This window comes from Staurois parvus, unplaced genomic scaffold (assembly GCF_062004578.1).
Source record: "Staurois parvus isolate SC_StPar_1 unplaced genomic scaffold, SC_StPar_1.0 ptg000596l, whole genome shotgun sequence".
Classification (NCBI taxonomy): Eukaryota; Metazoa; Chordata; class Amphibia; order Anura; family Ranidae; genus Staurois; species Staurois parvus.
Window position 1 is genome coordinate 2,163,629 of NW_028318392.1, and position 27,343 is coordinate 2,190,971.

The 27,343-nt window shown below is 39.3% G+C and overlaps 1 protein-coding gene across 1 annotated transcript in view; it reads left to right on the plus strand.

Annotated features, from left to right (window-relative positions):
• PGM5 (phosphoglucomutase 5) overlaps positions 1-27,343 on the plus strand; it is a 182,823-nt gene that overhangs the window by 108,890 nt on the left and 46,590 nt on the right. The window contains exons 7-9 of the mRNA XM_089692598.1: positions 12,916-13,031; positions 16,788-16,923; positions 23,644-23,827. Of these exons, the coding sequence (XP_089548724.1) occupies positions 12,916-13,031; positions 16,788-16,923; positions 23,644-23,827 (436 nt within the window). The remainder of the gene's footprint in view (positions 1-12,915; positions 13,032-16,787; positions 16,924-23,643; positions 23,828-27,343) is intronic.

Here is a 27,343-nt window from a genome sequence, read left to right on the forward strand (position 1 = left end):
ATAATGAGGCACGTTCTACCATCTTTTCTTTCACACGAAACCTTGAACTGCCTGCGCTGGTGTACTGGGTCCATTTGAATACATGGAATACGCTGCTGATGAACAAAGGCTCTGGATATGGAACAGTTAAAAAACGCTTCTAAACGCAAATGCTTATATATGCGGTTAACCGCATTTACAAGCATTTACAAGCATTTACACGCATGTACAAGCATTTGGCGTTTGAAACGCCGGTAAAATCTACTCCTGAAGTTTGGTGCGTTCAAAAAAACAACTGTAAACTCAACTGCCTGTAAACGACTGTAAATGACATTGTGTACATGGACACATAGGAAAACATTAGGGAGAGTCAGTTTAGGAGCTACAATGTACAGGTGAAACTCGAAAAATTAGAATATCGTGCAAAAGTTCATTTATTTCAGTAATGCAACTTAAAAGGTGAAACTAATATATGAGATAAACTCATTACATGCAAAGCAAGATAGTTCAAGCCGTGATTTGTCATAATTGTGATGATTATGGTTTACAGCTCATGAAAACCCCAAATCCACAATCTCAGAAAATTAGAATATTACATGCAATCAATAAAACAAGGATTGTACATAGAACAATATTGGACCTCTGAAAAGTATAAGCATGCATAGATACTCAGTACTTGGTTTGGGCCCCTTTTGCAGCAATTACTGCCTCAATGTGGCGTGGCATGGAAGCTATCAGCCTGTGGCACTGCTGAGGTGTTATGGAAGACCAGGAAGCTTCAATAGCGGCCTTCAGCTCTTCTGCATTGTTCGGTCTCATGTCTCTCATCTTTCTCTTGGCAATGCCCCATAGATTCTCTATGGGGTTCAGGTCAGTCGAGTTTGCTGGCCAATCAAGCACAGTAATCCCATGGTCATTGAACCAGGTTTTGGTGCTTTTGGCAGTGTGGGCAGGTGCCAAGTCCTGCTGGAAAATGAAGTCAGCATCCCCATAAAGCTCGTCTGCGGAAGGAAGCATGAAGTGCTCCAAAATCTCCTCGTAGACGGCTGCGTTGACCCTGGACTTAATGAAGCACAGTGGACCAACACCAGCAGATGACATGGCTCCCCAAATCAACACAGACTGTGGAAGCTTCACACCGGACTTCAAGCATCTTGCAGTGTGTGCCTCTATTCTTCCTCCATACTCTGGGTCCTTGGTTTCCAAATGAGATGCAAAAGTTGCTCTCATCAGAAAAGAGGACTTTGGACCACTGAGCAACAGACCAGGTCTGTTTTTCTTTAGCCCAGGTAAGACGCTTCTGACATTGTTTGTTGTTCAGGAGCTGCTTGACAAGAGGAATACGACATTTGAAGTCCATGTCCAGGATCCGTCTGCGTGTGGTGGCTCTTGATGCACTGACTCCAGTCTCAGTACACTCCTTGTGAAAGTCCCCAACACTTTTGAATGGCCTTTTCCTGACAATCCTCTCCAGGCTGCGGTCATCCCTGCTGCTTGTGCACCTTTTTCTTCCACACTTTTCCCTTCCACATAACTTTATATTAATGTGCTTTGATACAGCACTTTGGGAACATCCAACTTCTTTTGCAATTACCTTTTGAGGCTTTCCCTCCTTATGGACGGTGTCAATGATGGTTTTCTGCACAACTGTCAAGTCAGCAGTCTTTCCTATGATTGTGATTCCTGCTGAACCAGACTGAGAGACCATTTAAAGGCTCAGGAACCCTTTGCAGGTGTTATGGCTTAATTAGCTGATTAGAGTGGGACACTTTGAGCCTAGAATATTGCACCTTTTCACAATATTCTAATTTTCTGAGATTGTGGATTTGGGGTTTTCATGAGCTGTAAGCCATAATCATCACAATTATGACAAATCACTGCTTGAACTATCTTGCTCTGCATGTAATGAGTCTATCTCATATATTAGTTTCACCTTTTAAGTTGCATTACTGAAATAAATGAACTTTTGCACGATATTCTAATTTTTCAAGTTTCACCTGTACATGAGTCCTAAAAACAGGGACATCCTCAGTAAATAACTGAAAAAATTCTATCTACCAGCTAAGCAGACCTATTACTGTTGGATGAAAATCCATGTTGCTACTAAAACTATCTGAAAAAATGCTTTCTTACACTTTTGGAATTGTGGTGCTGCAATTGGATTGTGGTGCTGCTGCTCTATGTAAACCAAGCTCACTGCTAAGACTTTCCCACGCCTGCATTTTAAAGAATTTCTGCTTTTTCTATGTTGCCCTCAAAGTCCCTTGAAAAGGACTCTCACTGCAGTAGAGTATTTTTAAAAAAAATAGCATTGGTACAAGTTCCCCATGTTCCCTATCTTCCCATGTTTTTTGTTTTTTTTTTAAACAATAGCTTGCTTATTAGCCCTGATAATGACCAGAATTTACTAATAGGATTTGCTCCCTATAGATTTCAAGAAGATGCAATGCTAAATGTGGGTTCATCAAAATCTACACATGATTTGCCCAAATCCTCAAAATATAGGGGCATATTCACATATATATATATACATACAGTATATACCAAATATTTTCCTGTCTCTGCAGCCTGAGATTAACCACAAAGGCAAGGTTTGGGTGGCTGCTGCACCAGCACCTCTAGGTATTGGCCTGACTTGAATGCATTCTGATGAAGGTTTGGGTGGTTTCTGCACCGGCACCTCTAGGTATTGGCCTGACTTGCATGCATTGTGATGTTAAGGGTATTAACATTTATAAATGTACAGCAGTTTTGTATATATTTTATTTTTTTATTAAGGTCAAGATTAAGAAATAAAAATAAAAATGTAAACTTTTTTTAAACATTCTTTTGCTATAAATTAGGCTTCATTCAAATGGGTGTTGACACCTGCTGCATGCAGGCCTGCGGGCAGGTTTGTTAATGCACCTGGGTTCGGATCTGTGCATCCACTCCTGCATGCATGCCATATTGCGACATGCAGTTGTGTCAATGCAGCTGCTGCTTCTGCATCCACCTCTGTAGGCTGCCTACACACAGTTCGGGGGTTGCACAAATGACTGGTGTCAATGCTGCTTGAATGGAGCCTTATTTTTTTGTATCATTACAAGTAGAAATTGTAAAAGAACAATACTACTAGTAGAAGATGTAGCAATTGTCACAGTAGTAGTAGTAATAGGTGTTGTAATAGTAATAAAAGAAATCAATATAATTATTCATTTGTTCTGCAAGCCTGTACAGTCAGGCACAAAATACACATAAAAACTGACACAACATTTGAAAAGATGCAGTATAGAACTATAGATCTTCCTTTTAAATAAAAAACTTATGTCACGGTTTTCTAAAAGTCATTAAACCAGTAAGTGTATCTAAGTGCTTTCAACTGCTCTTACATGGTTTTATTTAATCATCAAACAGTTTGCACTTAATCTGAGTGAAACAGACCAGCAATGGGAAGGAAGTTTTAAAATGAGAGGAAATCATCTTTTATTTCCACATGTGGCTTTATTTATTGTAATATCCTTGCTTGAATAAGGTTCATGGGGTGCGACGTGCTGGTAAAATAACATGATATTTCAAGTAGGTATAGCAAAGTACAACTGTCCTTACTTGCACAAGCCAAGCTTAATCAAAACAAAAAATGCCACCAAATGATTTCTTGTTTGTCAGAGAACTGTTGGAAGAAAAAGATTAGCTCTGCTGTAATTGTTATCCCAGCATGTGAAAGCCGCTGTCAAAACAAATGGTGGATCCAGATGTAAATCTCTAGAAGAACTCAAAATCACATTCATTCGTAATGCTGTATATTCCCAATTGCTAGAGCTCCATTATTTTTATGCACTAGCCTTTTCTTATCTATCTTCTTAGCAGAAACCCATTACTTTATACAGAGGAGTAAATTCTTTGGCCAAGACCCCTCAACATATAGGGCATGAACCTACGCTATCACATGTGATAATAACATTTAATTTATCAGTGTAAAAGGTTCAGATGTTTGGAATGTCTGTAGTTTTTATTAAAAACACCTTCATGCTTCATTCTAGCCTAAAATGTTTATCTTGAATTAATACTGGGTCTATACAATTCTTTCACTAGGGGAAAAGGTTAATTTTGGATGTTAAAATTGCTTTACATGGTTTCAAACATTTGAAAATAATTACCTTGAAGAGTCCAAAAGAAAAATGTGCTGCACTGTGTGTTGGGGGAGTGGCTAAAAACTGGGTGTGGTCAAAGAAGTGGGTGTCACTTCATGGCATATGGCTTGTAATGCTGCTCCTTAGGCTTTGCTATTTTTAGACAAAGTAGGGCTTGAGGAACACTGAAGAGAAAGTGTGAATAAACAAGTCCCATTGTTGGTGTTTGGTAGTAAAATAAGACCCACAATTGATATTAGTGGTTTAAAATAAGCCCCATCGTTGGTGTCAGTGGGAGGAAAAAAGCCACATCAATGATCTCAGTGAATGATCTTGGTGTGAGTGCTAGTAAAAATAAGCCCCATTATTGTTGGTGTAAATTGTAGTAAAATAAACTCCATATTACCGGTGTCTGTTGCAGTAAATAAGCTCCCTTGTTGATGTCAGTGTTCATAAAAAAATACCTCATTAATAAAGTGAATGGTAGTATAATCGTTTCCATCTTGTCAGTAGGAAAAAAATATATATCTCACCATTCTTGTCAGTGGACATAAAATAGGCCTTATTGTTGGTGTATTGGTGAAAGTAAAATAAGCCCCATCATTTGTGTGAGTTAAAGGTAAAATAAGCCCCTTGGTGTCATGAATGGTAAAATAAGCCTCATCAGGCATCACAGAAGGAAGAAAAAAACTTATCATTGGTATCATTTACAGTTGCAAGAAAAAGTATGTGAACCCCTTGGGATTACGTGGAGTTTTGCATGAATTGGGCATAAAATATGCTCTGAACGTCATCTAAGTCACAACAATAGAAGAACACAGTCTGCTGAACATAATACTACACAAACATTAGATGTTGCCATGGTTTAATTGCACATAACATGTAAACATTCACAGTGCAGGGAGGAAAAAGTATGTGAACCTTTGGACTTAGTAAAAGGTTGACCCTCCTTTGGCAGCAATAACCTCAACGAAACATTTCCTGTAGTTGCAGATCAGACCTGCACAACGATCTGGAGTAATTTTGGACCACTCCTCTTCACAAAACTGTTTCAGTGTAGCAATATTCTTAGGATGTCTGGTGTGAATCGCTCCCTTAATTTCATGCCACAGCATTTCAATCGGGTTGAGGTCAGGACTCTGACTGGGCCACTCCAGAAGGCGTATTCTGTGCTGTTGCAGCCATTGTTTTGTTGAATTACTTGTATGCTTTGGGTCATTGTCCTGTTGCATCACCCATCCTCTGCGGAGCTTCAGTTGGCGGACAGATGGTCGTACGTTTTCCTGAAAAATGTCTTGATAAACTCTGGAATTCATTTTCCCATCAATGACAACAATCCGTCCAGGAAATGAGGCAGCAAAGCAGCCCCAAACCATGTTGCTCCCTCCGCCATGTTTTACAGTGGGGATGAGGTTTTGATGTTGGTGTGCTGTGCCTTTTTTTCTCCACACATAGTGTTGTGTGTTCTTCCCAAACAACTCAATCTTGGTTTCATCTGTCCACAGTATATTTTGCCAGTAGTGCTGTGGAACATCCAGGTGCTCTTTTGCAAACTTCAAATGTGCTGCAATATTCTTTTTGGACAGCAATGGCTTCCTCCGTGGTGTCCTCCCATGTACTCCATTCTTGTTTAATGTTTTCCTTATTGTAGATGTGTCAACAAAAATGTTAGCATGTGCCAGAGATTTCTGTAGGTCTTTAGCTGACACTCTGGGATTCTTGTTTACCTCATGCAGCATTCTGCGCTGTGCTCTTGCAGTCATTTTTACAGGACGACCATGCCTAGGGAGAGTAGCAACAGTGCTAAACTTTCTCCATTTGTAGACAGTCTGTCTTACCGTGGACACATGAACATCAAGGCTTTTGGAGATACTTTTGTAACCCTTTCCAGCTTCATGCAAGTCAACAAATCTTGATCGTAGGTCTTTTGAGAGCTCTTTTCTGCGAGGCATGGTTCACATCAGACAGTGCTTCTTGAAACCAGTAAACCCAAAACGGGTGTGTGTTTTTTAAGGGCAGGACAGCTGTCAGCAACACATCCAATATCATCACACTGATTGGAGTCAAGGTTGGCTCACTCCTGGCTCCAATTAGCTCTGGGAGAAGTCATTAAGCTAGGGCCTCACATACTTTTTCCTCCCTGCACTGTGAATGTTTACATGTTATGTGCAATTAAACCATGGCAACATCTAATGTTTGTGTAGTATTATGTTCAGCAGACTGTGTTCTTCTATTGTTGTGACTTAGATGATGTTCAGAGCACATTTTATGCCCAATTCATGCAAAACTCCACGTAATCCCAAGGGGTTCACATACTTTTTCTTGCAACTGTAGATAAAATAAACCCCCTATTGTTGATATCGGTGAATGTTAAAATAAGCCCCATCTTTATTATCAGTGGAAGGAAAAAAACCCATATCACTAATGTCTGTGGGATAAAGTAAACCCCTTACTGTTGATGTCAGTTAATGTTAAAATAAACCCAATCTTTGTTATCAGTACAAGGAAAATAAACCCAACATCATTGATGTCAGTGTGTCTGTTAGAGCAAAATTAATCCCATTTTGTTGGTGTCAGTGGAAGCAAGAATAAAACCTATGTTTGCACTGGTGTTCAATGGGGTTGATTTAACTGGAGAGTGCAAAATCTGGTGCAGCTCTGATAGAAACAACCAATCAGCTTCCAGGTTTTTTTTGTCAAAGCTTAATTGAACAAGCTGAAGTTAGAAGCTGATTGGCTACCCTGCACAGCTGCGCCAGATTTTGCACTCTCTAGATTTAATATATGCAACCCAGTGTTAACTTACTTCATTACACATTCCTGTGTTACTGTTTTGCATGTCTTCAGCTGGTTCAGCAGGAACCATGGAAGGATAGAAAATTTCATAATCTATGGGCTGCTTTACTTCCGACCTGAACTATGCTGTCACTGTGAAGAAGGAGATCACTCCACAAGCATAATTTGCAGGGTCAGGTGCTGGAGTACAGAGCGTTCAAGCACTCAGCACTCTGCTACCATTCTACAAAGTGTAATAGGACTGCCCCAGAGGATCTGATACAGTTGGTGTTCTGTCCTTGCTACAACTTTCCCTGTGTGTAGCTCGACAAGCATCTAAACCCTCCTATTCGGCAATAAGCCAGACTGAGTTTAATCTTGAAGCTTTATTAACAAAACAGTATGGGTGAAACTATTAGGAAAATACATACAATCAATATATAAAATATACAGGAAAACACAATGAATATTTAGTATAGATAGCAATAAGTGATTTTCACCAGCGATGCTGCCTTTAGAAGATGCCAAAGGATGCACATTTTAGTCCAACATGTGCTCTGATAGCTGGCTCCTTCTCTTCCAGTTTCTAAGATGGAGTCTGAGTTCCCAAAATGCATCTCTTTCCTTTCTCTCAGAATTATGGCAATTTTTAATAACTCAAATTTGATATTGCAGGTAGATCAGGCATAATACATTTCCATGCTGGAGGCAGAACAGTTGGCAAGGATGACTTTAGCATTTAGAATTTATATTTCAATAATGTTTATTGAATTTGAATTTTGAAATACAAATGTATGTATTGTCTGCACAGACATAACAGAAACAAATACAGGGCTTCATGTTAAGGTACCAGCAAAGACAAATACTCCTGTGCTTAGGGATGGACTCGATGCAGGCTACAACCACATTAAGAATGTCCTGGAACATGCACACCTTGCTGCCCTCAATAGACCAGGGAAATCCAAATATACTGAATGAGGAAAGAACAAACAGAGGGCGCACAGGCCAAGTGCATTACCATAAAAAATGTTTAATAAGAAATAAAGTAGGTGTTGTACTCACAAACGACAATATAGTCAAGGTACTTCATAAAAGAACAGCTTAGTCAACACCGCGCTGAGTAACAGTCTGCAATAGGGAGTGTAGACATCCAATAGGCTGACGCGTTTCGAGGACTTTCCTCTTCCTCAGAGCCAACTGACCAAATGTCTGCTCCCTCTTTTATATGCTCACTACTAGTTGAACCAAAGGTCACATGGGCCGTCCTAGACACTCCCCTATGCAGGTGGAGGAGTCACAGGGGCAATTGACAGAGTATAAGTAAACACAAAAGATCTATAAAAATATATAAATATATATGTATAAATAAAATCTTTGAAACTAGTGACAATCATAAAATCATAAGAACCATAAGAAGTGTGCAAATAAAAAATAAATAAGTAAAAAATTACACACATATATATAAAAATCCTTCACTGGTGATGCACTGCACTGCTCGTATTTAAATAAATGAATGGATGGAAGAACGACACTACGATGCTGCCTAGTGCCATGGATTTAATGAAGAGAGTAGATCTGGAACCCAGCAGTGACACTTCTTAATTTATAGAAATGCAGCCTAAAGGGTGTGTACCATTATTCCAGTATAGTCATACGTGATGAAACTAAAGCATGTGTGGCAATGCAGTGCACCAAGGATGGATGTACATATGCGATACTATATACGGGGACAAAAGAGATAAATCACTGGTATAAACATAAATATTATTATAAAACATTGCAAAAAACTTCTTAATATGGTTTACAAAATTTAAATAAAATAAAATGAAATAAGTATTGTTACAATATAATATAATATCTGGTAAAATTGGTATAATGTATGGTATACGTGTGTATGCATAAACATGGAATCATAAGAAATATAAAATAAATAAGAAACTAGTAAATAATAATAATAATAATTTAAAAAAATAATTAAAAAATATATATATATATCTATAAAATAAATGTGTAAAAGATATGTATGTGTATTATATATATAAGAATTATATATGGATGTCAAAGGTGTAATGGAACAAGCACCTGTATGACGAGAAATCAGTGCCCGGAGAGAGCTCCCTGGACCACATGCGTGCAAATATGTGTGTGTGTGTGTAACACGTCCATATGAGTAACTGCTGATTTATCTCCTTTGTCCCCATATATAGTTCATTCTTCATTAATTCCATGTCCCATGGTTGTCTATGGCAAGCGGAGCACTAGGCAGCATCGTAGTGTCGTTCTTCCATCCATTCATTTATTTAAATGTGAGCAGTGCAGTGCATCACCAGTGAAGGTTTTTTATATATATATATGTGTGTAATTTTTTACTTATTTATTTTTTATTTGCACACTTCTTATGGTTCTTATGATTTCATGATTGTCACTAGTTTCAAAGATTTTATTTATACATATATATTTATATATTTTTATAGATCTTTTGTGTTTACTTATACTATGTCAATTTCCCCTGTAACCCCTCCACCTGCATAGGGGAGTGTCCAGGACGGCCCATGTGACCTTTGGTTCAACTAGTAGTGAGCATATAAAAGAGGGAGCAGACATTTGGTCAGTTGGCTTTGAGGAAGAGGCAAGTCCTCGAAACGCGTTAGCCTATTGGATGTTTACACTCCCTATTGCGGACTGTTAGCGCGGTGTTGACCCAGCTGTTCTTTTATGAAGTACCTTGACTATATTGTCGTTTGTGAGTACAACACCTACTTTATTTCTTATTAAACATTTTTTATGGTATTGCACTAGGCCTGTGTCCCCTCTGTTTGTTCTTTCCTCATTCTTCATGTTAAGGTATTAGCACTACATAGAAATAAGTTTAATGGTGACTTTCTATTAGCAAGACTTTATATATATTATTTTTTATCTATAATGTAGTATTCTTTTTTTCACATGCTCCTAAGATTAAGCATTAGGTGCATACTAGTTGTGATTGTCTTTGTTGATTCTTTATTAGGTAAAATACTGAATAACCAAAGATCTTTGCTCATTTGGAGACTCTGATGAGAAGAGCAAGGCTGCTGGGATACACACTATAAAATGTATACAAATTTTAATCTCCAGCAGGGATTAACAATTAGTATGCCCACTAAAGAACAATTTTAGTAGCATTGTAATCATAATATATTTTTTCACAAATCCTGAATTTTGCATTCAAAACCATTTGCATGTGAATGTTACATGAAGGAAAAAATTATGTGATTCCATGCAAGGATATTATTACAAAAAAACTCCTTGATTTACAGTCAGGGAGAAACATAGTAGGCTACAACTGATATTTCTAGAAGAACCAAATATATGGCCACATTTGTGTCTTAAAGTACAGTAGTTGTAAACCTCAGACATGAAATATGAACAAAGCATATCCCTATATAGTGTGTATTTGTCTTAATTAAGAGCACTAACTGTCATTTCTGTCTGTTGCTTTATTCCTCTGCTATCTGCATGAATCAATTCTGACAGGTTTTCCACCAAGACACCAAGAGAAAAATGGTGACATAAAGGGTCTGTGTGAAGGGGGCGTGTCCCTTCCCTCCAATCAGCTCTCAGAGTTCTCCTTACTGAGCTCTTCAGAGTGTGACTTAAGCTCTCCGCCCCCTTTTTTATGAACTCTCAGACATGCTTTATAAATTCTGGACTTTGAATGGCTGTAGAGAATACTACACATAAACAGGTACAACTTATGTAATTGTTTCATCTCTGTGTATCATCTGAGGCCAGTCACTTCACTGGGTGTATGTAAGGGTTTACAACCACTTTAAGCAAAAAATGGTAGTACTGACACTTAGCAACTGATCAGATTGAAAACGTTTTTTCTCAAAGCTTTCAGTTTAGTAGAATGTGAGGGAGAACAAGTGTACAATCTATAGAAAGGTGGCTACTGAAGAGCCATCAAACCTTACATGTCTGTTTAGTGGTTGAACTCTGTATATTGTGGCTATACCATCTTAGCTTGTATGGATGGTCTAATTCTAATGCCAGCTTTCTAGGCATCCAGTTTTGGTCAGTATTATGAAAATACCTTTTTTATGATAAATGGTTTTTCCACTGAATAACATACCTTTACTGGCCGCAATGGTCACTTACTGTTAAGCACCAACCTTGTTGCAACCCCTTGACAAAGAAGGCTAAACTGCAGAGCCCACTATGATGGACAGCCTCTGAGTATATTTATTTTGCAAGATCGTGTAGCAGTCACCCCCAAAGGGACTGCTGGAAATAATGCAAGGTCTCCCTTACCTGTTCAGTGACTGTCAAGCCCAGATACCAATTTCAGAGCACACCGGTAAACATGGGCTCAGTCTAAGGGTGACTTTCTGAATTATTATTGCAGTACTTGAACACAGGAGGGTTGAGAGATGAGAGTGCAGAGCACTCCAAAGCACATGCCGGCATTAGAGAATAGATGTGAGCAAAGTTCTTTAGTAGCAGCCTTAAATATTGCTGGATATAGATGGGACAGCCATCTTGTCTGCAACTCTGTAAGAGCAGTCACAGTCCTTGTAGCAATCTTTGGCATCTAACACTCAAAGCACAAGCACACCTAGAGTTTTAGGCAAAAAGTCCTACTCACAATGTTCTGAGATACAGTAGCTCCCCAACCAGCTTCCCTGTGGCACTCTTCAGTAAAAGGGGTCCTTCTCCATGTCAGCTTCCTTCAGGCTCTCAGCCAAGCACATGCCGAGGCCTGAAAACAACAGCTCTTCAGTAATACAGGCTGCCTTCCAGGGGGCAGAGGCCCCAGGACAGTGAGAGATGAACCGACTCTCCCAAAGATTTATCATCTCCCTTGACACACCTTCTGGGCCAACCACCTAGGGTTTGGCTAAGGTCAGATAAATATTCATATGCCAGTGGCTAACCTTCCTACTCTATTTCTGGAATCTTCTTCCAGAGGCAGGAGGGAGCAATAAACCACCAGGGTAGGAAGACCTGACCAGGCCTAGAAAATAATTTGTTGCTCAACTGAGTACAGCAGAGCCAAAAAATAGATTTATCCAGCCTAGGGCAGGGAGATACAATCATATTATGGTTCATGCTTTAAACTGTTACAGTGTGAATGTGTTAAAATCTGAGCACAGCATGCCTTATGATATTTATGAGACACGTTAACAAATTGTTCAGATATATTTCATTGCAGTCTTTTTCTACTATTATTGGTATGGTTCCTAGGGAATATCAATAGGGAAGACAAGAAGTTGGATGATGCAGATAAAGCTAAAGTGTTAGGCCCCTTTTTCTGTGAAGCCACCGCAGCCATATACTGTATGTTGTTTGTGGTTTACTTTCATATATCTATTTAATTTATCTCTCTATACATGGGCATTTTATTAATTAATTTTTGAGCATGCATATGCAATAAGTTTGCATAAGCACAAACAGAAAGCAGCTTTTAAATGGAAGGAAAATTCTAACATATGGTAGAAAAACAAAACATCAAACTCAGAAATAATACAAAACTAAAAAAAAAAAACCACACATTACTTTATTTTAAAATGCACTTCAAAGCTGCAGTAAATTAATGTAAAAACATAAATAAGTTTTAGGTTTACTGCACAACAGTGTATTTAGCTGGAGAACCTAAAAATGAATCTCTAGCTATGGACTTTTAGTAAGGGAGAGGGCATCCAAGTGTTAACATGGAAACCTGTTGTAATCGCATTTTTAATAAAGGTGTGCTGATTATCAAAAATTATATAACATTTTAAAGTACCAGTAAATATATTCATAATTAAAGCACATATATTCATAAACAGCAACATTCACACCAAAATCTGCAAGGATTATCCATCATCATTGACCCTCTGCTGCCAGTTACTTCAATTTGTTTACTATATAATTATGGTAAAAGCCGTTCTCTGTGGATCTGAAGCTTGGACCATTCAGCTCAAGCTTCCCTCCAAGACATAAGTAAACTAAATAGAATATTGCCACCCAACTGAAGTACATAATAATATTTTCTAAGCATATTCATTGATTATCTGACTTTCTGTTGCAGAGTTGCAAAATCAATGAAAGTCCCAGTGTATGAAATTCCAACTGGCTGGAAATATTTTGCAAATTTAATGGACTCTGGGCGGTGTTCACTTTGTGGAGAAGAGAGTTTTGGCACAGGTAAAGTATTTTAGCTGAGCAGCATTCCATTTTTGACGACAAACAATATAAACAAAAGCAATATCTAAATTGTGCAATTAACCTGCAATAAAGTTAAAGCAGACCCAATGCAAAACAGTGCTAAATCTAATTTCCATTTGCCATTGCCCTACAACCTAAAATGCTGTAAAATCCTACTGACATTTAGTAATCCACAGTTTCAAGCTCCCTCAGGGTTCTAGTGCTGTAGCAACTGAGCTGTAGCAGAAAGCCATAAGTGCATGCAGACAATCCCAGATATTGACTCCTCAGATAGTGATGGACAATCAGTCATGACCCCTATCACCTCGCTGTCCCGATAGAGCCCAGAGTTGTGGACAGGCTAGTACAACAGTGGATTCAGTTTTAGGGCATTGAGAATGTGGGAGGTGGTAATGGGTAGAAAGCCTTGGTCCTTTAACATGAGGCCAGCTGATCAAACACTGTATCCTTTAGGAGAGGTTAGTAGTATTAAAACTGTTACAGCTGTAGCAACTTATGCCAATGATTTACTATATTACCTGGCCCAACTTCCCACTTTGCTCCCCATTTTTCTAGAGAAACTTCAGGCTTTCTCCAACTGCAAAAAATTGCAGACTGGAGGCACTGAATGTTGCCTGACTTACTTGGCAATTTTTTCCATACAAAAGGGTGCCATCAACAATCACATATCTGGGCACACAAATACATGCTGACCTCTCTCAAAATCCAGCTCCCAACTTTACTCCTTTCCTACATAAGATCAGGCAGAATTTTGAACTAAAAAAAAAAATTACTCATGTGGTTCAGTAGATACAATATCTATCATTTACTAAATTTCACAGTTGCTATCCCTCAGAACTTACTAAAAACACTATGCATGGATTTTATTAAATAATTTTAGATGGGCAACCCACCTTGTATCACAAAAGATTTCCTACTCCTGCCTAAATCAAAGGGAGGCATTGGCTTCCTGGACCCACTTTTAGACTACACTGCCACTCATCTATAGGAATACTTGATAGGTGCTGTCGCCAGGATCACAAACTTTGGCACCATTCCCTACACTAGGTGCACCCGGAGCTGGAGAATCAACACTCTCCTTTTTACTGAATCACCTACTTATAAGTTCCACCCTCAAGGTATTTTGAAATATTTCTCAGAAGTGGATATCACAGATTTTACATTAACCCTCTTGCATGTCACCCTTGACTGGTCAACCACATTTCCCTCCCAGTGACCATGATAAACATTTAAACTAAGGGTAGGTCATAATTGTTTCCAGGTGCACAATTTTACCTCTTCTTCAAGTTGGTAGATACCTTCCCCCCTTGTTCTGATTCAAGCACAGAAAGAATTTCTTTCACTTCTCCCACACACAATCTTCACTCTACATCTCACCAATTTTTTTTAGCAAACTGTAACATCTCCTTCTCCCCAAAGCATATTGACTAGATTGACCATAACAAATATCCTGAAATAAACTATAAACTCATGAAGCAGTACAGGACCCCCTTGGTTCCCTCCCATATCTTTTGCAGTGCCACGGATAGGTGTTGGAGATGCAATGGGACCAGAGTTACTCTTCAGTACCACATAAGCCAATAGACATTGACCTTGGTTTAAACTCTGCAAACTGCTTTCTTCACCTCGCCCCAATACCAAAAGCTAGATACGACAAATCTCTCTTGGTGCATATTCCTAATGCAACTGAACCTGAACTTCATGCACATGGAATATATGCATTTTTTGTCTACTTCAATCTTGTCTTGCTTCACTCATGTACCACTGCATACTTTGATTGAATTTTTTGTATGCATAAAAAATATATATAAAATGTAAATTGGATGTACCACTCTTATAAATGTTTATTAACATTTTGAACTCTTCTATTTCTTTATACTAAGATTAAGTTCTACTTGCAGGACTCTATATAATATTTTGTAGCTTTGGTTTGAATAAATCATGCTACACAATTTTGGTTTTGTCAGATAAATGCCTTAATAATGAGAAGCAAAATCTAAAACATTCCAATTTTAAAAGCAATGATTCAAACCTAAGTCTGTGTTTAGATGGTGAAACCATAATTCCCAAACATTTTCCAAATGTATAGGAAAATATGAGATTTAATTCCGCATCCTACCCAGTCCTGATAATCACATCACAATTTACTAAGCCCCACCTTTGGTGGACTAAGACTGTGCCAATAAATTAGGCATAGGTATATGTATGAAAGTTCTATATCCTCTTTTTTTTTTAATTATATTAATGCACCAACAAAACATCAATATAGACTTAATGTGGCTAACATATTTTAAAAGGTTTTCTTTTTTTTTTAATGATCGCAAGTCTCATTTTTCTCATGAGGTAAGTTTGATCAAATGGCAACGTAAGCAATCAGTGTAAACAAAGCCATGTGTTAGATCAAATTATGTTCAGATGGAAAAATTGAAAGTCATTATAATACAGGCTCTCATTAATGTCCTTATAAAGTAAATGTCAATTGCTTAGATATGTATAGATATACACATTGTTATGTGTATACAAACAAAACTTTCACTTTATTCGAACAGCTAATCTAAACCAGCTGCATGCCTACAGAACAAGACAGCACGGTTTTTAACAGCATCACATTTTTGCTTTGGCTTGTAAATAAAAGCAATTCTTCTGCTATAAAAGGCCAGATAGGCTAGAAACTATCTAAGGCAGAATTTCCCAGAACAGCACTTTGGCAGCGTGTCTTGGAGCTGAATTCATATTTTCAGATACTCTTCCAATTCTGTAGAAGCACATGGAGAATGTCTGAGATGTGCTATTTGTGATGCATAGTGCCAACTTTAGAGCAGAGAGAGGCCTGGGAGCAGTGGTGATATCATCTACAGTGTGCTCATCCCATACAGTTGTTTCAAAGCATTCCAGATAAGTTCCAGCCATTATTTGAATACATTGAATACACACATTCAATAAAATAGGAGAAAGGGCTTTCTTTGTGCTGGCCAGGAAAGATGATCATTAATGATAAAGCATACTGTACTTTCAGTGAGACATACTGTTTGTAGCACCCCCCTGACCACCAGGAGCAGGTGCAGTACCCCCCGAGAGAGGGAGGGCAAGCATTTCACCTCAGGGTTGAGTCCATGGGTAAAATAGGGGACTGAAAGAACACTGGGTGCCAGTCACTTTCTGTCTTTTTTAATTAAGTTTTATTGCTCATAATGCACAAGGAGGAAGGGTTAGGGATGCAGAGTAACAATTACAAACTTCTCAAGATTCATTTCCAGATACACAGTGTAAAGAGCCTAACCAGCAACAGTATAGATAACTTCTTAAGCTGGTAAAAGACTTCTCTCTCTGTGCTGGGTCCAATGCCTGCTGTACAGTTTCCTAGGTTTCCATGAATCCTGTCCACGAGAGTCACCAGGCTCCTGCAAGAAAATCAGCTTTCGTCCTGGCTTTCTTCAGAAAGGTTCTCCTCCTGGGTCTCAATCTTGGCACAGCTTCCTCCACTGACAGGCAGGACAGCCTCCAGGACCACTTCAGGCCATTCTAGTTTGGAGGTTCGGCTAGGGTGGGGAAGGGTTATAACCTTTGTTGGGGTGTATCGTAAGTGTGTGTTATGAGATTTATATGTGTGTAAATATACAGTATATACAGTATATATATATACATATACACACATAGCTAGGATTTACAAACTTCAAACTAAAAATGCATTCTGTGCAAGGCTCTAAAATGGGTTTGTAATGTTTTCTCATTCAGGTTCAGATCACCTTCGAGAAAAGGATGGACTCTGGGCTGTGTTAGTATGGCTCTCAATTTTGGCAGCTCGAAAGCAAGGTGTAGAAGAAATCGTAAAAGAACACTGGACAAAGTTTGGGCGCCATTTTTACTGCAGGTAAATATTTAGTTTTATTCTACCAGTAGTAAAATAACTGATCACTTATTTTGAATATTTTAGCATTTTGTAAAAAAATGGGACTTGTTCAGTTCCTGGAGCCTTTTCTCTAGCCATCTACTTCTAACCCCCAGCCCCCACCTTGTTCCCCACACCCCAAAAATTACATGGCAAAAACAGAAATGAACAGGGAAATATAGAAGGAAAAGGTGGTGGTGATGGGGAGGATATTCTAAAGTATCTGCTGACTTCCATTGCCCAATTAAACTTGTGTTGCTTATGATTGGGTATTCTTTGAAAAGTAAAACTCCACTACATTCACTAAGCTCTTGGGCAAATTCCCTTGCAAAATGAACAGTTTATTTACCTTTAGCATATTCTTTGTTCTTAAGCTTTTCCAACCTAAGCGCTATTCTGTTTAATATCAGGCCCTCATGGTACAGAGAATACAATAAATAGGCAACAATTTTTTATGTTGTTTCATCTCTAATATTTGTCTTCCCCTTTTTTTTTACATCATTATATCAGACTAAGATTGGGATGCAGGCCAGTCTTACTGGTGTGCCACTTATACCACAGTATTAATGGTCTGCTAGTTATACCATAGTCATTTCAAATTCCTCAGAGTAAATCCAGAACAAATGGTTTTCCCACATTGTTTTTGTTCTAGAAACTGTACTATAGTGAGAGGCATAAGCAAACATGAATATGTGATTGCTAATCCCTTTAATTCAACTATAATTCTTATGCAGCTTCTGGAATGTGTCAAATCATAGCAAAATGTATTTGTGTTTTTTAAGAACTTTAAGGCTATATTCACACCAGCAATTAGGGCTGGTGAAAATTGTAGCGACAGTGCTTTCTGTAGCTGTCAGCTGCTCTCAGCAGGGAGGGGCATCCAGCTGCCATCACTGCAGGTAATTGCTGGCTGTGTACAGAGAGGCAAATAGCCATGGCTGCCGGCAACTTGTCATTATAGTGAAAAGGACCGGCTGCTGCACCTACCCGCTGAGAGCCGCTGAGTACCACTGACAGCCACAGAAGGAACTACCACTACAATTCACACCACCCCTAATCACTCGTGTGAATGTAGCCAAAATCCAAGGGCATCATCTGTGGAAGATTATATGGTCATCAGGACCTAGACTGTATGGTGCTTGAGCCACAAATGCTGTTTTCCACCACTTTAAGTCAATACTCCTACTTATATTTATTGAATATCTGACTCCCAGCTATAATCAAGATCAGAAGCCTCCCTATGTTAAGCAATGTTACTATTGAGATGGCTATTGGATATGGCAGGTAGTTCCATGCATCCTGGACCAGGATGACCCTGGTAATGTATTTTTAAAGGGTATTGAAATAAAGAGGAAATATCATGCTTTTCTTGCCTTTACTCACCTGATAGATTGTTAAGCCCCAGTATTCAACTTTAGTTGGAGCTAAAGGTCAGAAAATCCCTGAGTGTCACCTATACATGGCAGCTGCTAACAGCTTATGAAGCATCCCTCTGTGGTGACAGACATAACAGATCATTAATAGTTGTCACTGCAGCAGTGCAGACATCTCCACAATGGGTAAACTTAGGTGTTCCTTTGCAGACTGTAAAGTGTTCTGGACATTGGAGCCTACTAATATAACACCACTCAAAAACAATTCTATATATAAAAGCTGCACCACTCTCATATATAGGAATTTCATGTGTTTTTAGTCAAATGTGTACAAGTTTTTAGTCAAATTATAATAAGATCCAGATCATCTCTATAGTGCCAGTAATATTATATAAGTAGAACGATGGTATTATTATTGTACAGTATATAATTTCATCTAACAATACATTTAACCATACCTCTGGTAAACTAAAGCACTAATAAAGTGGTGTTTCAACATATATTAGTTTTATAGCTGACATAGTATCAACAGTCATTTGGCTTTATAATACAAAACAATATTTCAGGGATATTTTGTTGCTTGTAGTTCTTAAGAGAATTGTGTTCTCAGTAGCCAGATCTAAGGCAAAAACTGTTTCATTGCATTGACATTATGTACCTGACAATGGCTAAGGCTTCTGTCACACAGGATATTGTCTTCTTGGAATGCAGGTTCATGCTGGCAGAGCTAGCAGTAAATCCTGCGTAAAATACACACCTTAAGTACTCAAATTTAGATGCATACAATTCTTTTAATGGCTTATACGTACGTGTGTGTGTGTGAGCATTTACATTTGTATACACATATTACTGCACATATATGCATACAATGTGCAGATTTGTACAGCTGAGGATCCAGCTGTGTCCTGCTTTTTTGTGTACGTCTAAACATGGTGCACATTTTTGCCTATAGATCTATGTGTATATATATACACATGTGTATATATATATATATATATATATATATATATACATATATATATAGATATATATATATTGTATGTAGTGTGTATGTACAGATAGATGGATAGATAGATATACACTGTACTGCCAAAAGTATTTGGACACTCCTCCAAATCATTGGATTCAGGTGTTCCAAACACCTCAATGGCCACAGGTGTATATAATCAAGCACCTGGGCATGCAGACTGCTTCTACAAACATTTGTGAAAGAATGGACGTGTCTGGGTTTGGCGGGTGCCAGGAGAATGGTACTTGCCTGACTACATTGTGCCAAGTGTAAAGTTTGGTGGAGGGGGCATTATGGTGTGGGTTTTTTTTTCAGGGGTTGAGCTTGGCCCCTTAGTTCCAGTGAAGGGAACTCTTAAGGCATCAGCATACCAAGACATTTTTGACAATTTCATGCTCTCAACTTTGTGGGAACAGTTTGGGGATGGCCCCTTCCTGTTCCAACATGACTGTGCACCAGTGCACAAAGCAAGGTTCATAACGACATAGATGAGCGAATCTGAGGTGGCTTGACTGGCCTGCACTGGCCTGAGTCCTGATCTCAACTCGATAGAATACCTTTGGGATGAAATAGAGTGGAGAATGCGAGCCAGGCCTTCTCATCCGACATCAGTGCCTAACCTCACAAATGCGCTTCTGGAAGAATGATCAAACATTCCCATAGACACACTCCTAAACCTTGTGGACAGCCTTCCCAGAAGAGTTGAAGCTGTTATAGCTGCAAAGGGTGGGCCAACTCAATATTGAACCCTACAGACTAAGACTGGGATGCCATTAAAGTTCAAGTGTGTGTAAAGACAGGCGTCCCAATACTTTTGGCTATATAGTGTATATACTGTATATATACAGTATATGCATACTAATATATACTATATATTATACTATATACTATAGTGCTGCATTTAGACACATGCAGTACTATACGATGTGTGCATCTAAACCCAGCATTTTTGCCTGTGCGAATGAGCCCGTACTCTGTGACCTGTAAGCATAATTAATTGTATAGTACTCCATTAATCATGGACCCTAGGTTATTTGCAACTAACTTTAGGGTCTTGAACTCTGGCAAACAGAATTGTAGAACAGCCCATATAACCCCTACTGCTTCCAGCAATCTTCATTTTTTTTTTGTAGCATCTTTAGGTGATGGATGACGTCTCTCTGCTGAGAACAGGTTTCTGGTTCTTAATTTCACCCTGAATACTAGACAATTCCTTGCTGATCTTCACACTAGGGGATCCCTTTCTAAACCCAGCTGCACCTACAACAGCCCAACTATCTCCTGTAGCTTCTGGAGAGGTATCCCTTAGCAGCAGCAGTCTCTGGAGCTGTACTCAGACCTCACCACATAAATGAAAAATGGCCCCATTTGAGGGGGTAGTCCCTGAACCTTGGGTCCCTGCTTCTATAGCACAGCTGGGTGGGCAGTGTGAGTACTTATAATATATCCCCCACAGCTGTACTGTGCAACAAATCAACACTTCTTATAAGCCACCCTTATATTGTGAAAATAAATATAGTATTATCCATACTCAAAACCAGTGCTAAAATTCAAATATATGCAGTGTTACAGAGTCCATGATTTTCCTGTGTATCTGTGTTTCATTCACCACACAAAGAATGGCCTTAGAAATGGATCCACTACTTTTTACAGCTCATTCAGACAGGCAGCCAGAGATCAGTAAAAGCAGGTGACTGAACCACAGTTTTACTGCCTACTGACTGCCCACCCATACACAGAAATGCAGCCACTCAGGGCTGTACATATGCTGCAGCTGCAAAGCTTTGTTTTCCAGCTTCACAAAAAGAAAAGGGCATGTGGCATTTGGCATGTGGTACTGCCACCAAATGTGATCCATTCAAGTAAATGGGACTGCGTTGCAAATGCCTTGAAGCTGCATGTGTAATGCATGTGTTTGTGGAGTGCTGGGTTGGCATTTTTAGGGTTAAAACAGGTGGTAAGGAGGTAAAATATCTATCATCTGTCAAATGCTGCCCTCTGAAAAGAGATCCACCATGAATCCCTTTTCTGAGGAGCAGCAGTATTGTGTGAACAAGCCCTTAACCAGGTTTCCACAGCATTGTGTGTGTTCTGAACTTCACATCAAATGAGCTCACCAGGTGAGATGGACCTCAAATTAAAGTGAGATGCACGTTTTTGAAAAACAGTCTGATAGCAATGCCCAATTATTTCATAAAGGATCAATTTTCCATCATTTCAACTCCATCCCCCATAAATACTTTCCTCTATATACTTCCCACTCAATGTGGGAAAGATAAAACATAAAATTTAATCCAATGGTGTAGTACTGAATACTATTAAAAAAATAATAAAATACATATAGAGGGGGATTTACTAAAACGGGAGTAATCAGTCTGGTGCAGCTGTGCATGGTAGCCAATCAGCTCCTAACTTCAGCTTGTTCAATTATGCTTTTACAATAAAACATGGAAGCTGATTGGTTTCTGTGTAGAGCTGCACCAGATTTTGCATGCTTCAGTGTTAGTAAATCTCCCCATAGTTGTGCTTATATAACATAAGTGCACTTGTTTGAAATTGAAACTACCTATTTGGGGCCTAATGTAGCCCATATACGATCTCTACCCAAATCCAAAAAGTTTACTAGGACTTTTCCAGTCCGCCTGCTAGTACAGTATATAAGCCATGGCCTTCATACTCTCATCCCAAGCGTTTTGGTCAGCAGTACCCTCTTAAGTTGACCATACATGGATCAAAATTTGGCCAGTTCAGCAGGGACTGGCTGAATTTCAATCCACGTTTATGATAGCTGGCTGTAAACAAGTCAGTCTATTGATCAACTTGTGTAAAAACCAGCCTGTTGTGTTTTTCAAGAACGATCAGTGCTGCCGGCTACAGATAGCAGCACTGATCATTGTATTCTGCTAGCAGGGAAGACTCCCTGTAGGCAGAATACAAAAGCTTAGCAGGAAGGATTCCCCCATCCACATCGAATGTGTGGATGGAGCAAGAGATTCATTTTTTCAACCCGCTGGTTGAACTAAAAAAAATTAATTATGTATAGTCTGCCTTACCACAAGAAGTGGAAAGTTCCAGGGTGGGTTTGCCGCAATAAATCTCTAACAGTTCTGCTGAGGACATCCTAGTCTTTAAAATCCCTGTGGACACAATTTTGCAGGCCCTCTTTAAAGCCCCCTTTGAACTTTTGAGTGTGGCCATGCAATCTATGGCTCCTCCCAGATTTCAGAAGAGTTCCTATTGTCCCATCCAGACCTCTGCTCCCAAGCCAAGTCTTCCTCTCAATTCCTTTATAAGTCCTGGACATCCAATTGAGCCAAGTCTCGTGCCAAGCCCTCCTCGCAATTGTAGGGTGCCCCCACTTCTACAAGTGGGGAGATGTCTGTTGCCCTTCTTGGCTACCTGGACTTAGGGCATTTTGGATTTTTGGGACTGGGATGTAGTGTCCTGTCTGGAATTCTCTCCCTGCCTCCTCACCACTCTATGTCCGCAGTGTTGTTGTTTTCTGCTCCATTTTGCTACTTGCTTGGGGATGTATCAGGGTCTTTGATAAAAAAGCAGGTTTCCTGTATTGTACAATTACGAAATAAAGCTTTTTTTAATTACCTACAAAATCATGTTCATGTGGCACAATACAGGACACCCTATCCTCTGTCCTGGGCGGTCCTCCTATGGCTTGCTGAAAAACTGAGGGGTGGGAAGGGGTTATAGTGGCTGCCCCACAATTCTGTTTGCCAGTGTCCAATCACCTGAAGATGGCTGCATATAATCCAAGGTTTATGATTAAAGGAATCTGTGTCCTATACTGTACGCCAAGAAAAGGATGTTACAGTAACGTCCAAAATCCTTTTTAATGAACCTCGTGTCTATATATAATTTGTAATTAGGGCAGCAATATTTCCACAGGAACTGCTTCCAGCTTTGCAGTGTTACTTAATGGTTGTGATCCTTATCAAATTACAAACCTATGTCAGCTAACCAATTAAAACACTAATATTTAGAGTTGGCAATCAGAGCCTATGTATTTCCATAATAAAAGGTCATACTTAATGTGAAACTACAAATAAGGGGTCACCACAATCCCATCTTTGGATGTAGAAGATTTAAAAATAATCACTAAAGCAACATTTTTAATAAAAATAATTAAATGCGGTTTCAAATGTTAGTAGTGTACCTCAATTTTGTGTTGAACTCTATAATTAAACTTGAAAAGGAAAGGCCAGAAAATGTGATATACAGTACTATAAATAATGAAAACTCTAAAATGCAAATGCTATTTTACTTATAATGTATATTGACAAAAGATATTTTGTTCCATAACAGATTTGACTATGATGGTCTAGAACCCAGAACAGCATTTTTTATCATGAAGGACTTGGAGACCACAATAACAGAGAAGTCTTTTACCAATCAGCAGTTTGCTGTGGGGAGCAACGTGTACAGTGTAGAGAAAGCTGACAGCTTTGAATATGTGGACCCCGTGGATGGAACTGTAGCAAAGAAACAGGTAGGTCCAAATCTTTAACATGATTTTGGGGGGGAGTACACCATTTAAAAAAAAACAATTTGGCTTCGGGTTCCCAGTTTAACCACTTGCTAACCATGCTATAGCCGAATGATGGCTAAAGTGCAGTTATCCAGTTCTGGGAGGGAGTCTAATGACATCCTCCCAGAACGTGCCCTCAGTGGCACGTACCCAGCGATCACATAATGAGATAAAAGGCCAATCACAGCAGCCTTTTACCATGTGATCAGCTGTGTCCAATAACACAGCAGATCATGGCGTAAATACAGTTGCCCTTTATCGGCAGCACTTTCCTCACGCTGTCACAGTGTGAGGGAAGTACTGCCGATAACCAGCAGCTGTCACAGAGCAGATCGGCACTGATGATCAGGGCACTGATGATCAGTGCCACCCACCAGTGCCCATCAGTGCCTCCCACCAGTGCCCGGCAGTGCCATGCATCAGTGCCCAGCAGTGGCACCAATCAGTGCCCCCCAGCAGTGCCACCCATCAGTGCTGCCCAGTAGTTGTGCCCATCAGTGCCTAGCAGTGCCGCCACGCAGTGTTGCCAGTCAATGCTGCCAGTCAGTGCTCCCAGTCAGAACTGTCAGTGTGCTGTCAGTCAGCGCCGCCCATCAGTGCTGCCTATCAGTGCTGCCTATCAGTGCCCATCAGTGCTGCCTATCAGTGACCATCATTGCTGCATATCAGTGCCTCCTCATCAATGCCCACCAATGCCACCTCATCAGCCTATCAGTGCTGCCTATCTGTGCCACCTCATCAGTGCCACCTCATCAGTGCCCATTAGTGCTGCCTATCAGTGCCCATCAGTGCAGCCTCATCAATGCACATCATTGAAGGAGAAGAATTACCTGTTTTCAAAATTTTATAAAAAAAAAAAAAGAAAACCTTTTTTTTTTTCAAATTTGCTCTTTGTTTGTTTATAGTGCAAAAAATGTAAAACCCAGTGGCGATTAAATACCACCAAACCAAAGCTCTATTTGTGTGAAAAAGAAAGATAAACATTTCATATGGGTGCAGTGTTGCATGACAATGCAATTGTCATTCAAAGTATGACAGCGCTGAAAGCTGAAAATTGGCCTGGGCAGGAAGAGGGTATAAGTGCCCTGTAGGCAAGTGGTTAAGGTGAGAGGAAGAGAAAGCCCAGCCTTCTCAGTATCAGACCCAACTTCTGTTGAGTACAATGCTAAATGCTGAAGATTTTTTCTATTGCATAGTAGGAGTGAGTCTGGAAGAATGTAGCTTTCCCACAGGAAAAAAAATACATGGGTTAAGGAAAGTCCCAGTTGAGCCCCATGTACTTCTTGTGCTGTTCTGAATTCCTGCATGTTATGATTTTTGCCTAATTTTCCTTTAGGCTTCTTTCACACTGAAATTTGGCAAAAAAGCATATGCATTTGCGTTTTTACTGTGTTTGCGGTGCATTTTTTACAGGACATGTGACTCAAAAATCGCACCAAAAACGCTACGCGGGTGCATTTTCTATTTGATTTTTAAAAAATGCACCAGACCTGCAATGGATCAGTGTGGAGAGTTCCATAGGAATACATGGTCAAATGTTTTTTGTGTGTTTTTTTTAACACAAACGCAGAAGAAAAACGGTTCAGTGTGAAAGCAGCCTTAGGAATGTTTTAGAATAATCTTTTATCCCAGATAAAATGCTGCTTTTTGTCCTTTCTCAAGTACTCTGTGTTGGCATATCTAGGCAACAGCCATACTCCTCAGCAGAAGTGTCCTCACACAAACTTGTATTGCAGAGAAGGACAAGGAACGTTGGACAAGTACAGTCACTGAGTGCTGATTTCACAATGCGCTGGTTCTAACTTCGGCACCTATTAGACTGTGCAGTTATAGTTAGATACCCTGCACAACTGCTGTAACTGGAGGAAACACTATGAAAAAGGAGGCTGTTATTGCAGTGCCTATCTGACTGAGTACCTTTTCTGATGAGTTTTACAAATCTGAAGTAATATTATTTTTTGTAAAATATACCCATACAAAAAATACCATAAAATATTAGCACTAACTTCTATTAAGATCAAATTGAAAAATTGTCAACTTATAAACATAACTAGGAAAAACTTTATTCAGGAAGTTGACGATGGAGATACTTTTTTCCATAGTATCCCTTGAGAAATGAACATATTTTATTTCTGGGAAAACATTAAATGTCTCCCTAACAGTATCCAAAGCCCCCCTTCTGTTAAAAGATATGAGAAAACTGTAAAGTTGAAAAACAGATAACCAGGACTGCATACAGCGTCCCAAACCTAGCATGTTAGAGAGTGTGGTGACTGCTATTAAAATCCACAAAGTTCTACCTTCTTAAATATAACAGAAAGGTAAAAACAAAAGTGTAGGCTATAAATAATTGCTGCGCTGCCTCTAATGAGTGAATATACCACCCTATATACGTGTTAGTGACCAACAAAACTTACATATTCCTCTATACCATACAGTAAGTCTAAAAAAGATGTGTCCCTCCTTCCCAGTGACTTAATGCATCCCTATGTTGGGAAAAAATCATTACATGTAAATGCCCTGCGTGCTTCAACCAACAAGTGTACCAAATGAGTGAAATAAATAAACAATGAAACCATCAAACTATAAATATAGTGCACTTGTATACAAATAACAGTAAGTCCCAATCAGTGTTCAACCATTTAAAGTTCCAACATGAAATAATATCCCCATCCACATCCAATGTAAGCCCTGGTTCACGCTGATGCGGTGCGGAATTCACAGCGTTTTCAGGGCAAATTCCGCACCGCATCAGAATTGCACCCCGTTCATGCGAACCGCTGCGGGTGTGTATGTTAAGTTAACAGCACCTGAAAAGCGATCCGCAAAACGTGGTACGATGTGCAGAATCGGATCCCATGGGTATGAATACCCTTGCAATCCGATTCTAGTGCGGACCAAAAAAAGGATCCTGCACGTTTTTGGTGCGGGTGCAGTGCGAATAGAGCCATACAAAATGTATGACTCCAATCACTCTGCATAAAAATCGCATGTGATTTGCACAGTAATGCAGTGCGGTTCCTGTGTGAATCACATGCAATGTACCGCACCGCATATATGTGAACCCAGGCTTAAACTAGGTGATACAGTGAATAATCTTCTTATCCATAAAGTTCTTTGTGTTAAGTGCTCCACTTAGTGCTTCCCCTCCAGGGCAAAGAATTTTATGGATAAGATTAATCACTGTATTACCTAGTTTTACACTGGATGTGGATGGGGATATTATTTCATGTTGGAACTTTAAATGGTTGAACGCTGATTGGGACTTACTATTATTTGTATACAAGTGAAATATTTTGTATACAAGTGCACTATATTTATATTTATGGTTTCATTTTTTATTTATTTCACTCATTTGGTACACTTGTTGGTTGAAGCACGCAGGGTATTTACATATAATGATTTTCTCCTCAACAAAGGGATGCATTAAGTTACTGGGAAGAAGGGGCACATCTTGTTTAGACCTATGGTATAGAG